Here is a 20977-nt window from a genome sequence, read left to right on the forward strand (position 1 = left end):
AGTTGACTTTTTACTGCTTTCACACAAGCATGTTGGATACTGGTCACATTGGACCCATGTGCAGTACTACTGGTTTAACACAATTCTTCCATAGCAATGGCAAAAAATGTATTCCCCATCACTGCAAAGGGACAGCAAGGGTTTGTGATTTTAAACATTTGCCAAAGTCACTGTCCCCTCTACTAACAAGGAGCTTGTGTCTCTGATTGGAAATGCTGGAGGCATGGCACAAAGCTATTCCTTAAAATGGCTGTACTTACGCCAGGTGTTCTCTTGAAGAGGGTTGGCGTTTCCACATCCACAAATCCTACAGAGAAAAATAATATGAGAATTCAGTTTAAAAGAGTTCTCCGTCCCACTCCTTCCTCTCCTAAATATGCCAAATCAAAGCATACTCTTCTAAAATGAGGCCTGCAGAAAAAAAAAAACTAGAATCCTGTTCTTTATTTCACCTTTTATCCGGTTTGCTCTTAATCTAGTCTGTTTAGAATTGTTCTGCTTAGCTCCTCTATATTCTATGTGCCTTAGTTCATTTTTTATCATTTAAATTCTGTCCGTCTTCTAATCTTTATTGTTTATCCATTCAGTCTTTTTTTCACTCACATCATTGTTAACTTTTACCTCATATGTTTATGATGGCTGCTTTCCTGCAGGTTAAATATTTTGCCCTCCATGTTTAACATGTTGCATATTTATTCTCCTTTTTAGGTGTAGCCAGGGCAGCGCATGCGCTGCTATACGAGGCATGCTGTATTCAGGTATGAACTTGAAGCTCCGCCCATTGTTCACCCATCTTTTCAATTGGCTTCTGATACTGTTGTTTCGAAATGGTTGCTTTTGATTCATCAATAGGCTTAGTAGTCCCTTCTTAGCCCCGCCTTGTCTGCATTTGTAACCTCCAATATGGACTGGACTTTTTACTGTTTGTTTTATTTACAGTCTGTGAGCACTATTTTCTTTAATGATGTTGGTTGGTGAGGTAAAACGTTTCTTGCATGTGAGTTAGTAGGGAGTATAGGTTGAAGTGCTTGTATAAACCGAATGACATGTGCAAGACAAAAATAAATCTATATAGAATTGTCCAAACGGAGTCTTTGACCCAAGAATTTTCTGTAGCTTTTTAAACATTTAAATAAACAAAATAAGGCTTTAACCCCTTCGGTGCCCGCCCCTTTCCCCGCCCTGTGCCGGCCGTTACATTAGCGGGCGGGGTTTGTGACGAGCTGGACTCGTCATGGGCACAGCGCCACCGCGGCCCATGACGAGTCCAGCTCGTCACGGGCACCGAAGAGGTTAACCTAAAATAGATGGCATTGAATGATTTATTAGAAATTGAGCACACTGTTTGTTATGTTCCAGAATTATTTATCTCAGCACATAATGGTCAAATAAGAAGAAATATAATTTAGCTCAGAAGGCAAAGCAGAAGCATCAGATCAGCTGAAGTAGGTTAGCACCTGGGAAAATATATAGACACAGCACGGTCAACACGTAACATAAGGATTAATGGGGCGAGATCAACTTATTCTCAGACATGTTTGTTAGTGGGACACCACATCTTTTGGCTACCAAACAGCACCAAGGTAATTAAAAAGTAAGTGGAAATTGGTCTTCAGGGGATCACTAACATCCAAAGTCATAGATAGCGCTTTGATGTAGTGACTCAAAGGGACATGGAAGATCGCTTTGGGCTTTAGAAATACTGAAGGAGGGGAAAGCTGACACTCCTGAGAAGGATGACACTAAAAGAGGGAGAGAAACTCCTTAGGGGTTTTGAGAAAAACTGGAGAACAGAAAAAAAATGTAAATAGCGCATATGCTGGAGTATTATAGGGCATTCTTAAGGCAAAAAAGCCTGTTGAAAATCAGTTATTCAGGTCTGAAGTGAAACTCGAGGAGAGCCAACCCCTGGAAAATAACCTTAAACTGTCCCAGAGCGAGACAATGATTGAGAGCAAGCGACCCCCACCTTTACCCACAATCTTTTTAGAGTCAGAGACTTGGCTTTATAAAGCAGTAAGGCGGTTGCTGGTTATTGCAGAATCATGTCCTGCCAATCTATGTATAGTAAAAGATTACCACCTATTTTAATGCCTGCTTTCTCACTCAATGATACAATAATTTTGGGAATGACCATAAATCTCGAAGGTATCTTTTTCCTCACCTGTCGATCGTACAATTAAAACACCACACATATCTTCTTTGTATCTATCAGAGCAATCGTGTTTTCAACTAAAAAATGGCACCTCATTCGCAATTTCACAACAAAATGTGACCCCCACACTACTGTACCCAAGACATACTCATTAAATCATATGGCCTCAATTACTTCCTTAGACCACTCTGCTTGCCACATTAGAGGTCAGGGTTCAAATATTTGCTCAGTGCCACGCCATCTTTTGCAACATTGTCTGTACTCAGCAGGGTTTTGCCTATTTGCCAAAACAATGTTTTTGAGAGTTGAACAGCGCTGTAAACCCTACTCAAATACCTGCAAGTTGGTGTTCTTGGACATGTACATGACTTGGAAGGAGGAGATTCAAAAACTCAAAGTGGTCAGGAAGCTCCCAAGTAGACATTGTGCAGAGAGATACAAGACTCCTGCCTGCCACATTAGGACCATCTTCAAAATATTTCTTAGCTTGGCTGCCATTAACTTCACCTGTTAAACTTGTGCCAGTTCTAGCATCCCAAATACGAAAAAGGATGTGTCAGACATTGCTGCAGTAAAATCTTACATGTTTATTCCACACCACTTTTGCCATCCTTTCTTGAAACTATCTGGGATCTCGACTATCCTTTCCTGGTCTCGAAAAGGCCACTTGGTAACTGTCACATTGCGTCCCAAAGCTCTCCAAGCACTGCGTCACAGTCTTTAATTCCCTCACATTCTCAGGCACTCACACACCTGCCCAGTCCACATCTCTATTTGTTTCACTGTGACTTGCTTGAGCATCTCAGTCACCAGCCAACATTATGCTACCTTTCCCACATGTTCCTTTGACAAAGGCCATATTTACAGATAAATCCTAATATACCTCTAGCCTATAAATCCCTGGCCTCCAACTCCATTAAAATACACATAAGAAATACTCACAGAACCCAGGCAACGACTGCCCAAAGCAGCAGTTCTACCCAAACATCTAAACTCCTAAAAATGTTTTTTGGATTTAACTCTATCCTCCTTAAAAAGGTGGGGCATTGGGAGGGTGCTCGGTCTTACTGAGGACACTAAGAGGAGCATAAATATATTTGTGCGTTAGCACTAAGCTTTGTGAAGGTTCTTTTCTCCTGTAACACCACAATCTCACTCACTTAAACTGAGCTCTTTCTCTGAGAGCCTAATAGAGCCAATCAAGGAGAACCTGACCAGCAATGGAATGCAAGAAGTAAAGTTAGGAGAGAAGATAATTTACTGTTATAGAAAAGGCGTATGTAACAGTGCAGATATTAACAGTATGGCATAGGCTTCAATCGGGGGTGGCCCTTGCAAACGACAGCACAGTTTTGAAGTTCATGTTGGATGAGTACTAAAAATACTTCTGTCATTCTTTTTTTGTTTGCTTTGAACCTTCCCACTTTTGCAAGAAACAGAACATCTCTTTTACTCCACATTCAATGGAATAATATGAAATATAAAAGCCCTTGATCAGGAACAGAGCAAAATCCAGGATTCATAAGCAATGGGACAGGAAGGGTGTGAGAACATTATTTTTAGCAGGTTCCCCCACTGTTTGATTTTTAGGTAGTGGTGTAAAGACTAATGCACCGAGTCCTGCTAACCAGGCCTCTGTGCCAGTGCCCTGACCCTTAAAATGTGCTTGTCCGATTGACTCACCCACAATTGGCATAGGTTAACTTACTTATAAGTTCCTAGTGTATGGTAGCAGGGGTACCTATGGCCTTTAATTAAAGTATCCCTCATGGACTGCAGCACTTATTGTGCCACCAAACGTGTGACAAGGTAAAGCAAGACTTCCTGCCTGGCACTTCTGGCTGGCTAGGCATTTTTTGACCCGCTAACTGAACTTTGTCATTTAAATCAATGACAAAGTCCAGTCCTTCCTTTGTAATAAATATATGTCACCTTTAAGGTTATCTTTCAAGCCCTAAGGCAGGGTGCAGTCCATTAAAAAGAAGAATGTGTTTTTACATGGTCTAACAGTAAAAACACCAAATGGTTGTTCTTGCTGTAGAAAGATGAGCGTTACACGCTGACAACTCAGCTCTGCTAACGTCTGAATGGGACTACTAAAGTTAGCAGATCAAGGTATCAAAAAAATTGTTGCATTTGATTTGATGTCCAGTCGAATTTAATGCATCTTTTAAGTAAAAGGTAACTTAAAAAAGTTGTCAGTCTGTTGCCTAAAGTGCTTCAGTGACCGATAATGGTTGCTGGCCACACAACAGGCTTCTGCCCTCCTGATGGGATGTGTGACAACTCTCAGGAAAGAACACAAAAGGGACTGCCGCAGGAAGGCCAAACAAAGTGTGAGCCCAAAAGGCGAGGTTTAAAAGGGAAACCGCCATTGAAGGGCAAATTGTGAACACACTCAAGAGGGGCTGCTCTTTTGTTCTGGTAGACATGATGATGTCAGGGGGAAAACACTTGCCAAACCAGTGTTTCCAGTGTGTGTGTGTAGCCCTCAGGTAGCCACACCTTTAGGGTAGACTACCAAGCTCCCCACACCAAGAGTGAGGGGTTCTGCCATCTTGGGAGATTTTAGCTTCTCCTCTTCAAAAGAGGGGATTATTTTCATAGATTTTTAGGGCAAGGTTTAGGAATGGCTCCAACTGCAGACAGGTAGGAGCCTTTTTGAAAAATATATGATCTGTTAATCATTTTGATCATCACAGACCCTACTGCTCATAATATGAGAGCATGGCCACTGGAATCATGTGATTGTGCGGCTGCAGCGTTTTTTATCCCCATAATTAATGGATTTCCTGCATTTTACACATAATCCACAATCTGCTGCATAATCTGCAGATTTTAACAAAAAAATATGCTTCTAGCTCAAACGGTTCAAATGTTACTAAAACTGCAGTGACACGAGGGGCACACTTTGTAAAGGTTAACTAGTCACCTTTCTGTTGTTTATTACTATATTTTGGGATTAACCCGATACTAATAAGGTGCACTCTTTGCACAGACAGTGTTAACAAGCGTAAAAATCTGAAACTAATTAAGTAATACTATCACAAAATGTGCTGCATTGTTACAGGGTAACTGAAGAATAAAGAAAAAGACAAGACTCCTCCAAGGCCGGATTGGCCGTAGCGGGCACTGGGTAATCCCCCGGTGGGCCTCCTGGGTGGGGGCCGGTTTTGGGCCCCTGGGGGCCGCTTTTGTTACAGAGCTGTTTTTGCAGCCGAGCACTTTGCCAGGGCCCAGGTTCCCAGTCCGGCCCTGGACTCCTCTTTGGGAATGTACAAACAGCTCTTTACTGTCACGCTAGGGAGAGTGACAAGCCCACACCAGTAAACAGCCGGTCTCAATCTGCTGCTTCACAGGCAGCTTCTTTTATACAAAGTTAAACAATGGGGGGGTTACAAAAGTCCTGAAATTACACTTTGCTACATTTTAATTATAAAAAAATGAGGACCCTAGACTTTAATTTATTTCTTCACACATCTTTTATTGCAATTTCTAACAATGCCTAACAAACAAATTGTTCTTCTACTTATGAATGCTTGTGTATTTGGGTTGAATGTTTGATTGTTGGTTAGCGTGCTTTATCATTGTACCCCTAAAACCGTTCATCAGATTTTGTGTGTTCTTGGCTGACTTGATCTCCTGCTCCTATTCTTCAATCGTCTTCAATCGCATTCTTGTTTAACTGAGACAACAGAATACGTGCTGGTGTGCTAAGGCGATAAATTCCTTTAAGCTTGCTAAACACAAGTTTTCCTTTAACTAGGACCTTACAGGTCATGCATTCTTTTCTAAAGTTAACTTTTCACCTCTTCCTTATCACCAAGAGTTTTTGGCTTGCACTGCACTTTTACCATGTATAACTGGGTGACACGCTCTACAGATGTTTGCTATTGCTGTGTTTTCACATCTCCCATAACAAGCACCAGCAAGAAATTTTAAAACATGGAAACCACATTTCTGTTAACCTGATCCCACAGCAGCAAGGTACCCATAAATAGAGAGAAGTCTACGAACAGGACTGTCCGGCAACAAGTCTGCATGACCAGATTCTAGAGATCATTAATTTCACTTGAGCAGATATAATTTAAGACATCAGTCTTGATAAGGATGTTCTGCCTTGTTCCTTCCATTTTTGTAGAATGATTTTCTACCCTCCCTATAACAAAGGAAATCCTCTTTGTTTAGGCGTGCGATAGCGCCCTGTGGTAGGTGTGCTTGGGTCTAGATACAATAAGCCAGTTCCGTACAGATATTTGGTAAATCCAACAAGCCTACCGGTATGTCTGAATTTTATGAAGCAGAACGTTTAGCATATACATCTTTAAAAGTTCATGAAATTATGGCGTAACAATACAGAAAGCACGTGAAGGCTCTGTAATTTTGATTGTGAAACTCTTATTCACAATATTTGCATCTGTTCCCAATTCTCTGATTTAAGAAGACCTTATTTAATTACAGACTTAGTGGCTAATCCTATGCAGACTGTGACAGATGCAATAGCATTTTATTACACTAGACTTTTAAACAGAGTAAGTTTTGCTACTGTACTTTTTTTTCTAAGCTTTGGACAAGAAGGAATGCAAGCGTGTGGAAAGAATGTGAATACATTTTGTGTTAATATCTGCAAGTACTTTGGTCTTCATGGATAAAGCCGACTAATAAAATGGACTGTTCCTAGTATTTTGTACAGCAATTTTAACAATACGCAACTGAAGGCGATTAATTATGGTTGTAATGTGTCTTTATGGATTGTTAGTGTTGAATTTTTGTATGACACTTGTCGTACTTAAGACCGTTACATTGCTGAGGGCGTGTAATTATATTTCTGGAATTTATTTAGTTTATGCTTATCGCGTTTTTAAGGTAAAAGTCCAAACGCAGCCAAACTATTTAGCCTTTCAATAGCCCTGCTGAATATCCCAGGTTCTTCTTCAGTCTCGAACAGATGCTGTCAGCTGTGTGTTCCATGAATGCCTGCTATGTCTCCCTGGGCAAACAGGGTTCAATGTCATTCCGCAGAAAAGCCAATTCGTCCTCCTGGTAGGTAAGTTATCTTTTGTGGAGTCTGCGGATGTGTAGGACTCCCCAATGGGTCTACTGTTCTTGTGGACACCTGAATTCCTCAATGCATCCTATATGAATTTCCTGATTCTTCACTTCAAAAAGCTGGGGGGGGGGGGAGGGGGCATCCCGCTTAATGTTTCCTGCTCTTTGGTGTTACTATAGTAGCCTTGCCAACCTAGAAATTACAACATACACAGCTAGTGTATACTTTCTCCCTCTTTAATACACTTTCTTCTCTGTCTGTTGCATAGTGCATATGGACCTCAGCAGTGAGTCTGCATACTAGGTTTGTTGCTGCCATCACCTGTGACAAAGGGAAATGTTTGTATGTTGCTTAGCTTTGAAGTGTGCGCATGATGGATTGCATGTGGGATTGAGGGATGCTCTATAAAGCTTTGTGTGGTAAAGTTATGTGGGTCAGCAGTTGCTGCCAGTGGCTGTTACAGGTTGAATGTGAACTTGAGTACTCCAATAAAGTATTTGCCATCTGCATCCGTGCACAGTGTGGTCTCTACAGTGGCAATGAGTGAGCCAGAGTACTTCCACTATCACCATGCCGGCTCCTGCACAAGCCTGTGAATGACTGTCATGCTTGTGTCACTGGATGTGAAGGGAAAGACTCCAGAATAAGGAGCAGCATGGAATCAATGTGCCTTAATAGAAACTATTTCCAGACCTGGAGCATAGGTACTAATGGTCAGTGCTCCATTATTGACCCATATGTTCCCCAGACGATCAGCTCCACATGCTTAGGCGTCATCATGTAATGTATCAAAGTGACGTCATCTTTGATTACATATGCTGGTGTATTGCAGCATGTCTATGATGCACTTTGGTTTCCAAGGAAATTTTGGTACTCTACTTTTAGGGTTTCAGTTAAGGCATCTGGACAGCGTTGGACAGTGGCACGAAGTGCTGCATCATTGTCAACAAAACTGAGCTTACCTGAAAGGGCATCATGACTAGTCAGTTGATTATTGCTTACTACACATACTGTGGTGTTTCCATGGCGACACTGGTAATTCTGCAACCACTCTCTATTACCGTGCAAAAAGAGTGAGTTTGGCAGGAACTCATCAACCCACATTACTGTTTTGGTGTAAGCCTTTCATATACTTATTGGTATACTGACTTGGAAAGTGTAACTCCTCCTCAGTTTCTCTCAGTATTGGGTCCTTCACCACTGGATTGGCTACAGTTGAAGGAGTGTTTTGACATGGACCTCAATGAAAAGAATGGGGACATTTTCATAGCAAAAAGAAATCTATCTCTTTTTAAATATTGCTTGGGGATTGAAGAATGTACTTTTATGAAACGTTTACTGATTGAAGAAGTAACAGAGTGTGGAGAACGCAATGATCAAACTCTGAACGAATATGCCACAGGGGTAGAAATGTGGATAAGAGATACTACCCAAGGAAGAACGTGTTTCCAATGTGTTCAATTACCTGGTGAATGGTTAGATAGTTATGTGGCAATTACTAGAGCATCAGTGACCATTTGTAACCATGGAGATTTCATACAAGAGATTAATAGAGGCCAATTGGTGAACAAAATGAACACAAAAAGGCAGGCCTGCTTGTAGTCAACTGAGATTACAACCCTAGAATAAGCTGTATCTACTCAAGAGGAACAGAAAATGTAGGTAACTGTTGGACTTGGCCCTTTTTGCAGGGTCATCCCTGAACGTTTTGCCTTCCTCCTGTGTTTTTTCTGACCTGCTGTTGGCTGATTTATGACTCTGGGCACTTTACCACTGCTGATCAGTGCTAAAGTGCACATGCTCTCCCTATTGTAAATGAATGTATTGATTAGTGATTCCATGATTGACTGATTTGGTTTACTTGTCAGACCCTAGTATAGTGCACTGAGTGTGCCCAGGGCTTGTAAATCCAAATGCTGCTGGTGGGCTTGCAGCACTGGTTGTGCCACCCACAGAAGCAGCCCTGTAAAATGTGTCTAAGGTCTGCCATTGCAGAGCCTGTGTGCAGTCTGGTACTGTCATGCTGACTGGGCAAGTGCACCCACTTGCCAGTCCCTAAACCTTCCCTTTTCTTCATATCAGACACCCATATGGTAGGCCCAAGGGCAGGGTGCATTGTAAGTATAAGGTAGGACATGCCCTGATGTGTGTGGCATGTCCTAATAGTGAATTAAAGCCATTTTCGTTTTTCACTATTGCAAGGCTACCTGTTCTCCATAGGCCAGAATGGGCTGTTAGATTATTACATGTTTATAATCTTAACTGACTCAGAGAACATGGTAGAAATTCGAGTTTAGTATGCCTGAACTCAGAATGATAAAATACATCTTTTAGTGAAGGTGGTTTTAACATTCTGTGTTTAAAAATACCACTTTTATAAAGTAGGTATTTTGTTGCCTAACCTTTCAAGCCTGCCTCTGCTAGGTTGTGTATTCCTTTGTTTGGTTTCTGGGGGATTCCAAGAGACAGGATGAGTCAGCCCAGTGGTGAATAGAGAGATCTGCATCTAGATGGGAGGGAGGGGTCACACCTGAACCTTGAATAGGGCTGTGCCTTCCTTCCACAATGCTGGCTCCACCTCCTGGGGAGCGGCTGATGTCTCTGCCCTGCACAGTGAATGAAGAGAAGGAATCCTGTCAACAAAGTGCTCCAGGGCTGTACTTGCCTTCCACAATGCTGGCTCCACCTCCTGTGGGGCGTCTGATGTTTCTGCCCTACACTGTGAAAGGAAAGGAGAAGTCTGGTAAACAGAGTGCTCAGGAACTGATTTGGACTGGGCAAAGGCCCCTCTCTCCTCAGAGAACAAAGGATTTTGGGGTACAAGTAGTGGGAACCTGATCCCAAGAATTTAGATCACTTTTGGAACAAGAAGAAACCTTTACGAGGAGCGGAACCTGAAGAAACTGAGGAGAGACTATCCCTAAGCCGAAGTGCTGCTTGGGGGATTGGCCTGCAGTGGTTTGCCTGACTGTCAAAGGAAGGAGAAGAGACTTTGTGTGCTTATTTCAACTTGTAAGGATCTCCAAGGGCTTGGAACAGAGCTTGCCTCCTGCTGAAGTCTCAGGGACAACAGACTTCAACCCTCATCTCCCCAGAGTTCTTTGGAAGTGCCTGCTGCTGTTTTGGGCCTTCTGAGGGACTGCGTGTCGCAAGGAGCTGGAAGCGCGACTCAACGAAGCCGAAGCGTGTCGCTGCTGCTGCCGTCGCACTTCTGAACAAGGGTGTCGCCGCTGGAGTTGTCGCACTGCACCGCATCGTAAGAAGCGTCTCGCAACGAAGAGGAAGCGTGTCGCCGTCACTGCTGCCTGCCGTCGCACTTCTGAACAAGGGTGTCGCCGCTGGAGTTGACGCACTGCACCGCATCAAGAGAAGGGTCTCGCAAAGAGGAAGAAGCATGTCGCCGTTGCTGCCGTCGCACTTCTGAACGAGGGTGTCGCCGCTGGAACTGTCGCATTGCACCGCATCAAGGAAAGTGCCTCGCATCCCAAGAGAAACGCGCCGCCGTCGGAGCTGCTGCTGTCGCATTTCTGAACAAGGATGTCGCCGCTGTAGTTGTCGCATTGTGCGAAAGCTTCCCGCAAACTGGGAGAAGAGTGTCGCAGCTGAAGCTGTTTCCGTCGCACTTCTGAACAAAGGGTGTCGCTGCTGCAGTCCACGCATCGAACCGAGAACTTCTCGCATCCCCGGAGAAGCGTGCCGCATCTGGAAGATCTTCACGTCTTTATTTCTTTGCACCAGAACCTTGCCGCATTTCCATCGCTGAGACATTACTTGTCGGGGAAGCGCAACACATCGTAAGGTACATTGGCGCAAAGTGTCGCATCTTAAGAACTGAACTGAACTAAGCTAAAAACTACCATCTTAAAGTAATAGAATTGTGTATTTTTGTCGTTTATGGTCTTGTGGTAAATCTATATAAAGTATACTTATTTTTTATATAAAACCTGTGTGGTGTCCATTTGTAGTGTTGTCACTGGATTACTGTATGTGGTCACAAATGCTTTACACACTGCCTCTGAGATAAGCCTGTCTGCTCGTGCCAAGCTACCAAGGGGGTGAGCAGGGGTTATTTTAGGAGTGTACCCCCTTACCCTGACTTGAGGCAAGGGTCCCTATTTGTCACAAGTACCTACCTGTGCCAAGTAGAGACCCCCAAATTTAACAGTAACTATATATCGGAAATAGCTGTCGACCAAGTACAGTTATCCAGGGAGGTGGGTAATGTTAGTGTTGGTTTAAGTCAAGAGGCCCTATTAAAAAAAACTGAAAACTGGTCAGAAAAAAATACTAAATGCAATGGCAACGGTTGCTTCTAATGTGAAGCAATAAGCATCTTGGGAAAACTAAGAATTGTTAAGGATGGGGCATTGTGTGTTAAAAGTGTACAAAGATGAGGCGCTTTGCTAGGGTTTGCAAAGTGAGCTGGGAGACAAACAAATTGTGAATATTGCGTGGAGACTGATAAAGTAAGAGGTAAAGCACCAGTCAAGGAGGATAACAATGAAGATGGGGAAGGTTATATGTTTGCAATAGAGGATATGAAAGACATCTTCTATACAGCAAAGTTTTAGTATGAAAAGTAGAAGGAGATATGATGGCAGAACCGATTGCAAGGCAGGTATTAAATAAATGCAAGAATTTCACTCATAACCCAAGGTTATAACGTTTGCATATGACAAGAAACTGTTGGCGGTTTTGGAAGAATTTCAGATTCTTTTTTATCAAAACTTCAGAGAAGGCCACCATTAATGCAGTGAAAGATGGGTCAAGTTTGTTAGGATGTGGCCCTGATCAAAAGGCTTGCTCGAATGAGATTAGGTATGTGTCTGAAGATAAAAAAGAGGGCAGATTTCCAAAATTATTTTCAGATGCCTTAGGGAAATTAAAAGGTTTCACTTATAAAAGATATAGAAGAAAGATGATACTCCTAGTTTAAGGATAGTAAAGAACCGGTGGGATTAAGTGATGAGCAAAGGAAGGAGCTAAAACTGTTAGTGGATCTTGACTTTATTGAAGAGATAGAAAGTTGTGATTGGCTTTCCCTAGTTGTTTTAGCATGCATATCCAGTGAACACCTAATATGTGTGGACTTGGGTGAGCTAAACAGAACAATGGGTGGGGGTCAATTATGCATCCATTGCCTAATATTACAGAATTTTGATGGTTGGTATTTACAACTCTAGATAGGCAGGTGGACTAGCACTGCAAAGCTAGCAATATAACACCTTTTGTGATGCATGATGCTTCTGCTTTCTTCCGGAGATCCATGCATTTGTTATTCCAGGATGTAGAAGGGGTACGTACATATAGGAAGATATTTTGAGCTTTGGTGGTCTGGAAATCAGGATATACCCAAGAAAATGTTTTGTGAGCTATTAGTGATGCTCCTATTCCCATAGACCAGACTAATTGTGGACATTCTTGGGATTACTTGGGTTTTTTTTGCACATTTTGTTGCACTCTTCATTTAAAATTTTGCTGAGTTCACTTCACCTCCAAGGCTTTTGGTTCAAAGAAAGAAGGAATTGTATCAATTAACTCTTTAAAAAATGCAGCCACACATGACAAAAGCATTGTGATGGCAGATGTGAAAGGCAGTGTCCTTGGTGCTTTTCAACAAATTTCAAGGAGGAGGGTGTGGCATTTGCCTTGAAGGCACTGAAAGGAGCAGAGTCTAGCCACTCGGTAATTGAGCGCAGTGCTGTATCAAACCCAGTGGAGGCCCCTAGACAGTCGAAATTTCGGGCCCCCCCTCACAAATTATATCCTAATTAATACCCAATGCACCGGATTTTTTACAAACTGACATCTGTCAGAAAATGAGTTTTTAAGAGACAAACTATTAAGTAAATCTGATGAATTTTTACTTTGAGAACCAGTCTTTGGACATTCGTTTCATGCACGGCGGGGAGATAGAGTACGAGCGCTGTTGTTTAGTGATGAGAATAGACCGTGCGGGTGGATATTGGGACCACTATTATTGGCGGGCCGAAACTAGCCTAAGAGGGTGAATTGGGAGACCGTGTACAACACGCTGTAATCTAATGCGCTGGCTCGGATACTGGTAAGGGACACTTGTGCATCCATATTAGATCAGGTGAATATTGTGAACTTGACATGAAGATAATGATGAGAATTGTGGTTCTAGGGTTGAGATATACGTTTCTTTGACACATATGTACTGTTTGCAGGCTAAAAAGATTTTAACTGGGGTATGTATTGTCTTGGATCAAGAACAGAAAGGAATGGTGGTAAGATTTTTGTATTAACTTCAGATGGAATATCATATGCCATATCTTTGCAATGAGCACTATGGCTAATGGATAGTGACTTTCTACCTTGTGCTCTTGATTGAACAGAAATCAATATTTTGACGTCTGGAACTAGAGAGATTGTGAGAGGTGAGCTCATTAACCAGAGAAATGAAGGAGCAATTTGTGTTAGTCACTGGGTTGGTGGTGATTTTTATAACATATACAACACTTTGTTGTGATTTGGTGCACATGTAATTACTGCTATATGTATATAGTGTGACCAGATATCTTACACCAAATGAGAAATACCTTCGAGAATACTTTGATGTGTTATGAGCTGCGCTTTAACAAATTCCCTCTTTCATTTGTGTATGTACAAAGATTAAGTCTCCAATGTGGTACATGTATTGAAGCAGTTAGAATCATGATAAATTATCTGGAGATCGCCAAGCACAAGGGTGATATGGTGACTGTGATCTTATCAAGTATTTGAAATGAGACTTAGACTTATGTTGTTTAGTTGCTTATAGCCCTGATGAAGTCAGAGATGCAAACGCATCGTGTCTGACGAAACACGTGTTGGCTATGTGGAGAATATTGTAGCATGCCAGAAGAGGATCAATTGTGACCGTTGAAGAAAGTATCTTGAAAATAAACATCGGACTGGAAAGAAGACAAATTGGACTATCATTCTTTAAAACACACATAGTGGTGCTCAGGAAAATTTGTTTAAGTATCCCTTTTAAACATGTCTCAGGCCTACCACTGCAGCCTGTGAGAGCAGTTTTAAACTGCCATTTTAACCTGGCGAAATAAACCTTTTCCGAAACAAATAAAGGAGTAATTCCGTGGATATAGGATATCTACGAGATGAGGAGGTTCCTATAGAAAAAAAGGGAAGACTTCCTTTTCTAAAAAGACCCCTCACTCACCAACCTAGTTGGTTACATGCTTCATCATTGGGGTCCCACCAGAGTAGCCGAATGCCACCCGGGTGTGCTTCAACACCGGATTACAGTGGAGCAGGATTATTCACAACAGTGGTGTAAGTGAGTGAAAAGGAGAGGTTAAAAATCGTCTTTGTTTAACTCCCTAAAAATGTAATATGGAGCAATAAGACAATAGTTAAAAACAAATGTGAGACACCAAATTAGGTTAGATTGACCTGTAGTGTCTATATCTAAAATAGTGATCGTGGTGGTCTACATGTTTCAACTCATTGCCTTCAGTCTCCCATCAGAATTGCTACTGTGTGATACATCCCAGATGCAGGACCTCAGAGCTCCTCGGAACCACCACTGTGTTACCCATCCTCGACGCAGGACCTGGCATCGCAGCTCTCCAGAATCGCCACTGCGTGATGCATCTTCAACGTGGGACCTTGCATCGCAGCCCCTTAGAACCGCTGTATACTCGCTGTGGGACCTCGCAATGCTAGGCAACCAGGATTTAAGGTACCTTGCTCAGCGGGCCTATCTAGTTCACTGTATCTGGCCCACACTCCATCACAGTCAGTGTGAACTTGTGACTTTGTCCCGATCCAGCATGACCAGATAACCACAGTTGGTGCTTTGTCCTTTTGGCACTATTTTACCTAAATCTTTAAAATTGCTTCTTTGATTCTACTGATTGGATTTTTGTTTGTTTGGTGTAAAATTGTTTATTAAATTTTACTCTATATTTCTACATTGGGGTGGGATTTTTCTTGTGCTGTGTTTCACTTTATCACTATTTGAAGTGCTGCGAAAATACTTTACGCATTGCCTCCAAGTTAAGCCTAACTGATTTTATGCCATGCTACCAGAGGGTACATCACAGGTACATTTTGGGTTTTATGTGAATTCACTCGGACAGGAAATGTGGTCCCTGCTAGAGTAGGGTTTCATCCCCCTCAACCAGCAACTGATTTCCAACAATGTGGCTGTAGAAAAAATGCAGCAGCTGATGCTCTGTCACAAGATAGTGAACGAGTGTTTGAAGAAGAGAATGAAGAATGTGTGATGAGTAGTAAAGGTGGTGTGTTAAACTGAGCTTAGTCTGAAGAAGAGTGGTTCGACAAATTTGAGAAGGATTTGTGTCTTTCACGAATGAAGCATTTTATTTGTGACTGTGGCCGAGAAGTGGTGATTTGGAGGTGAAGATGGCTTATAAACATGTTGTTGAGGAATTGACTATGAGGACAAGCACCATCACAAGATTGGGTTTTTGTTAGTCATTCCTACTGATCTGAGGGTATAATAACTTTGGAGCTTTTCCATGAAGCCGGTGTGTGCATTACGGCAATGAAGAGAAGAGTTAATGAGGATGTTTGTGAAGCAGCCCTTGATAGAGCTGTGCAGCATCATGGAGGAGAGTGTGTGTTTTGGATGACGTGATCAGTTCCACGTCACTAAACATTTGACTGCGAAAGCCGTACAGCTGCCTAAACATCTATGGAGTAAGTTAGCATTAGATGTTTCTAGTCTAGTTGGAGTAACAAGGAGGACATCTATGTTTGCTATTGTGATATTGGATTATTATTCCAAGTGGCTGGAGGTTAGGTTGGTGGATAATGTAACAATAAGGAGCGCGTAGCAATTACTAAAAGACATCTTTAATAGCTAAGGCTATCCAGAAGAATTGGTCACAGACTATGGAGCCAAACTGATGATGAAGGAGGTGGAGAAGTATTTTTGTTTGATCTGAATAAGGCGCATGAAAACTTTGTTTTACCATCCCAACAGTTTTATCAAGGTGGTGAAGGATCATTTCCAGTTAGTATGACTGAATCGCTTGCGTGGTAGGAAATGTCCAGAAGAATGCTATGAGGCAAGAACACCACTCATGTCAGTAGAGGGGTTGTTCCTTTCACACTGTCAAGATAAAAAGTTACTGGGGGCTGTTGAATAAGGAATGGATGTGTAGGAAATGATCCTAGTAAACAGAAAAATGTGTGTGATGTGAGGAAGGTAGTGAAGATGAAGGGAAGACGTGGAAGGGTGTTGGTATTGTTTAGTTCGATTGGGTGAGAATTAGGAAAAGCGCAAGGTCAAGCACAGCAGAAGGCAGGGTCTCTATTCCTGAGTGGGTAAAGAATGTAAAAGGGGATGTAATGATATTAGACTCCAGTAAGGTGTGGAGCAAGAGTAAAATATCTGTGGTTCCAAGTAATATGAAAGAAGGTGTGAGTGAAAGACTGGGTCAGGCAGATGATGTGATGGTTAGTGACAATGTCCAGCCTGCATGAGAAAGGACATTTGACCAAAAAAACATCCTTATTCAAGAGGGTTTTTCATGTATTAGGAAACTTAAGGAGCTTGGGTGGTGTATGAATTCTTCCCAAGGTTGCCATGTAGTTTCCTAATTCTTGTTTTCCATTTTAATAGTCTACCTGTTTGTTGTGGTTTGCGTTTGAACTTTGCATAGTGTAAATGAAATGATGATTGTAGAGATGGAGAAGTGTTGGCATGTTGCTTATGGTTGAGTGTGCCCATGGTAGAATGCTCTTGGGTTAAGGAATGCTCCATAGACCTTATGAGTAATGTTCTGTGAGCCAGCCGTAACTGCTGGTTGGACATGAACTTGAGTATCCCGATAAAGTACTCACCACTTACACCTGGGCTCACTATCTTTTCTACAGAAATGTCACAAGCATTTCTGGTGTCTCACACTTTGGGCCTACTTGCCAATGGAGGACAGACTCATTGCTGGAGAGCCCTTACAGCTTCACTCTGAGATCTCCAGAGGCCAAGCTGGCTCTGGCTTGAGCAGAGAAAAGACAGCAAAGACACCCGCTAGAACCCTTGCCCAAAGTTACCCCCCTGACCCAACAGGGTCCTGCAGCTAGTGTGACATAGAATATAGGACACACTTTGAGAAGACAGGGTAAAAAAATACAATGAATGGTAAGCAAAAGTAAGCGATACACGCCACATATGGGTGTGGGGCAAAATGAAATAACATAAAGGTAGACATTGCGTGGAACATCCTCCAGGAAGGTTGCTTCCACCTCATAAATGCAGACATACAGGGAAGAGGGACACAGAGATAATGGTTGAATAAGTCCTGAACTGCCCAAAGGTAAGGTGGGATTGGAGAGAATTACAAACTGTCATACAGGCAAAACTAAAGGCACACAGTCTTGTCTCACCATGCAGATTGCAGAGGTACTCTCGCATCCTCATCACCATCCGAGACCTCAAACGAAGATTGTACTGCAGCTGCTGGCTGCGCAGGTCCAGATAGCGGTACTGCATCCTTAGTGACTCTGTTTTCTGAGAAACACAGAACGAGACACACAATGAGCCGGAATGGGTCAGCAATATTTATGCCCTGTACGTAATATCCCAAAATTAGAGCACAACCTCCAGCGCTGCTGGAGCTTACATATAAACACTACGCATAGGAAATCTTTTTTTATGGAGGCACCAGAATTTCAATGTTGGGCTTTTTTTTAACTACCTAAAGAATATGGGAGATGAAGGCTTGGCTTACTTCAAGTGTACCAGGTGCGATAAAGTACCAGATTCCAATAGTTTGTGAAAGGAAAGCTCAGAACAGCAACATAGTGTCCACGGTGACTTGGTATGGTATGGTAAGCCTGCTTCTGTTATGAATCAAATACCGTAGCCACGAGAGTTTTGATAGTTATTTTTGCAAGCTGAAAGGACGGGCCAATTATTATAACCCATTTGTGTACTTCGCACTGTAAATGGGCTCCAAAATATAGGTACCCTTTACCACATTCGTGTAATTTATGCCAAAACAATAACAGAATTATCTAGCACTGCAATAAGTCACATCAAGTAAGTGATGACCACTTACTAGTCTTTGTTGATGGCTAGGGTACTTGCTTGGTTCCCCCTGAAAAGTCTCCTTTTAGATTAGGAGGTTGAGGTGGAATAAGAGGAAGCACTGATGAGAAGTTTGGGAAGAAAATGGTCCTTCCTTTGGACGTCTGAAAAGCCTTGGAGGACGCCAAGGAGGACTAGAATCTGGTCCTTACCACTTGAATGTAATGAAGGTATTTTACCATGACTGTGCCCATTTTGTACTGCTGGAGTACCTCATCCATTTGATAATGAAACAGATTTATCCTATCAAATGGTAAGTGAAAGACACTGCGGTAAGAAACCTGTTTGAACAATCCAATTGATGTATGGAGACTGGGGTCAAGTAATGTGCAACAGACTTTAGGAGGTCAATAACATTCAGCAGCTTTAGTCAGCCACACTCTGCAACAGTATAAACTTATGTTTTTCCTAAACTTATATGAGGAATGGTTACACTTGTGCCAAATGTGTAAAATGCAGCTTCAGTCACACAAAGTACTGATTTGCGTGATGTGGGCTTGTCTAAACTGGCGCAGTGAGCGAAAAACGATGGCTTGGAATGCTACTTTGAGAGAGTGCCAATAGCTAGGCTTTCTGTAAACATTCTACCTATCACCTTTTGTATGACTGATGTAAAATGATGGTTGCCACCATTGTATTGGCATTAGCCCACCTAGATAAGAAACTACTAAACAAATATATTTTTAACATAGTTTCACGCAGTTGGTAAGTGAGAGGTAAGCCACAATTCACAATGAAATGGATGTCCAGGTCAAATGCACATGAATTTGGGCATTACGACTGGGAGGGAAATTCAACCAGATGGTGATTCTGGATCAGCACAAGGTTTGGTAATCTAGAGGCCTTTGACTTTATGGATTCAATGACTGGATACTTCAGGAACTGCACTTCAGTATGCTGGTGGAAACTGGCAGTTTGATCCAGTGTCATCACTCTCTCAAACGTCACAGACACTTGTTGGGTTTGGTATAGGAGAGCGAAGTCTAAGAGGAAGGACTCTTGAACAGGGTGCCTTGCTTCCCCTATTGCTGAAAAGGTGGTCAGTACCATGAACAATTCATGAGCCTCCATTCTTCCCTCTTGACTCATTATCTTTTAAATCAAGGCCAGAGTCCCCTGCAGTATGGGATCAGACTTTCTACAGCCGTACACAGATACGAACTGTGCACCACAAAGATGTTCCTTATGGAGGATATACAGAGTATATGTAGGCATTTTACTGCACACTGCTTGGGACACAGCCAACATTGCTTGAAACCTGAGAATTATAGCATAAGCTGCCTGTTATGAAAAAGGTGGAGAAGAGAAGAGAAATAGCTACGTAAGGCATGACATTGCTGGCAGAAAAGAAGCACATCATAATAGAAGGTATATTAACCAGCTTAACTACCTTACTGGCTGGCCTAGAGTCGCAAATCATATCCGGATTGTAGTTGCAACAGATTCCCAGCACTAATGTTTCCATCAATAGGACATTAGAGGACAGGGGGTTCCCATGGGATCTGCCCCTACAACAGGATCTGCATCCTTAATGAACTTGTACTCCCTCAGAGACCTTCATCACCACAGGACATTGCCCACCTTTGTAAAGTCCTTGATTTCAAATGGCAACTTCTTGCAGGAGTTGAGAATCTCGGCATGTGTCAGCTGAACCTCTATATCACCCGTGGGCATTTTCTGAAATAAAGTTTAGGAGAGATGAGAGTCATTTACATTGGGTTGCTAGTCTTGTGGGTTAAAATACGTAGTGGGAAACATAATGGGATAATGGACAAGAAACAGACAACTGAAAGATGAACGAGGAAAAGGCTAAAAGTGAAGATGGTGTGTGAGAGAGGGATAAAACTGCGAACCAAATGAAAAGTTGGCGAATTGAACAGAAAGTATGAAGGCCACAAATGAAGAGAGGGGTGTGTACTGCCTGCATGTATATGTTGGAGGTAGATGCACTTTCTTTCAAGCCCCAGCTACAGGCCTTTTCGTCATTCAAAGTATGAATGGTGCGCAAATCTTACCGGGTTCGCCTGTTCCTGAGGCCTCGCAATGACTGTCCCATTCACTTGCACCACAGACTCCAATGGTGCCGCCATCAGGAGCTTCTTCAAGTGGGAACAGGACTGCAAGGCAAAGAAAAGAAAGCTCAGCCTTGGGAACAACAGAATGAAGAAGACGTGCCTTCAATCACACAACATGCTATCAGGCAAAGCCATAGGACCATAGCAAAGCCTTTGCTTGACCTACTGCAGAAAAAGAAAATATTTCAACAAGCCCTTCGAGGGGAATGTGATGGAGCGGATGTTCCCGAATTCAGCATGAAGAGAAAGCAGTTTGCTGGACTCTTTAGAAAGCATTAGAATCAGTAGGTAGAAGACTCTTACATGTATGACAGAAAACACATAAGACCAAATTTACAGTTGGCTGTGAATGGAAAATGCTCTGACAGTTGGTGGAAATGCTACATCTGCAGTAAAGTAGAATGCATGAAATTATCTAAGTCACTAGTAACTGGTAAATATTCTTCAGGTGAAACACTGTTGAAACTTTCTCCACCGTAAGGATAGCACGGAGGAGAAATTCTACAAGGCAGTTCACCTTCGAATTTGGAACTTTCTCCGGACATCTGAATATTTTCCATTGTCTGCCCAACTCTAAATCAGGGCCATTATCTTGTCTCCTTCGTTCCTCT

The 20977-nt window shown here is 42.3% G+C and overlaps 1 protein-coding gene across 1 annotated transcript in view; it reads right to left on the bottom strand.

The window, feature by feature from the left end:
• The window catches only part of DARS2 (aspartyl-tRNA synthetase 2, mitochondrial), a 150852-nt gene that overhangs the window by 106231 nt on the left and 23644 nt on the right, over positions 1-20977 (bottom strand). Inside the window, exons 7-10 of the mRNA XM_085599911.1 lie at positions 20307-20408; positions 19873-19968; positions 17589-17712; positions 261-307 (exon numbers count right to left, since the gene is read on the bottom strand). Coding sequence (XP_085456037.1) covers positions 261-307; positions 17589-17712; positions 19873-19968; positions 20307-20408 — 369 coding nt within the window. The remainder of the gene's footprint in view (positions 1-260; positions 308-17588; positions 17713-19872; positions 19969-20306; positions 20409-20977) is intronic.

The sequence above is a fragment of the Triturus cristatus genome, chromosome 4_2, assembly GCF_964204655.1.
Source record: "Triturus cristatus chromosome 4_2, aTriCri1.1, whole genome shotgun sequence".
In the NCBI taxonomy this organism is placed as follows: Eukaryota; Metazoa; Chordata; class Amphibia; order Caudata; family Salamandridae; genus Triturus; species Triturus cristatus.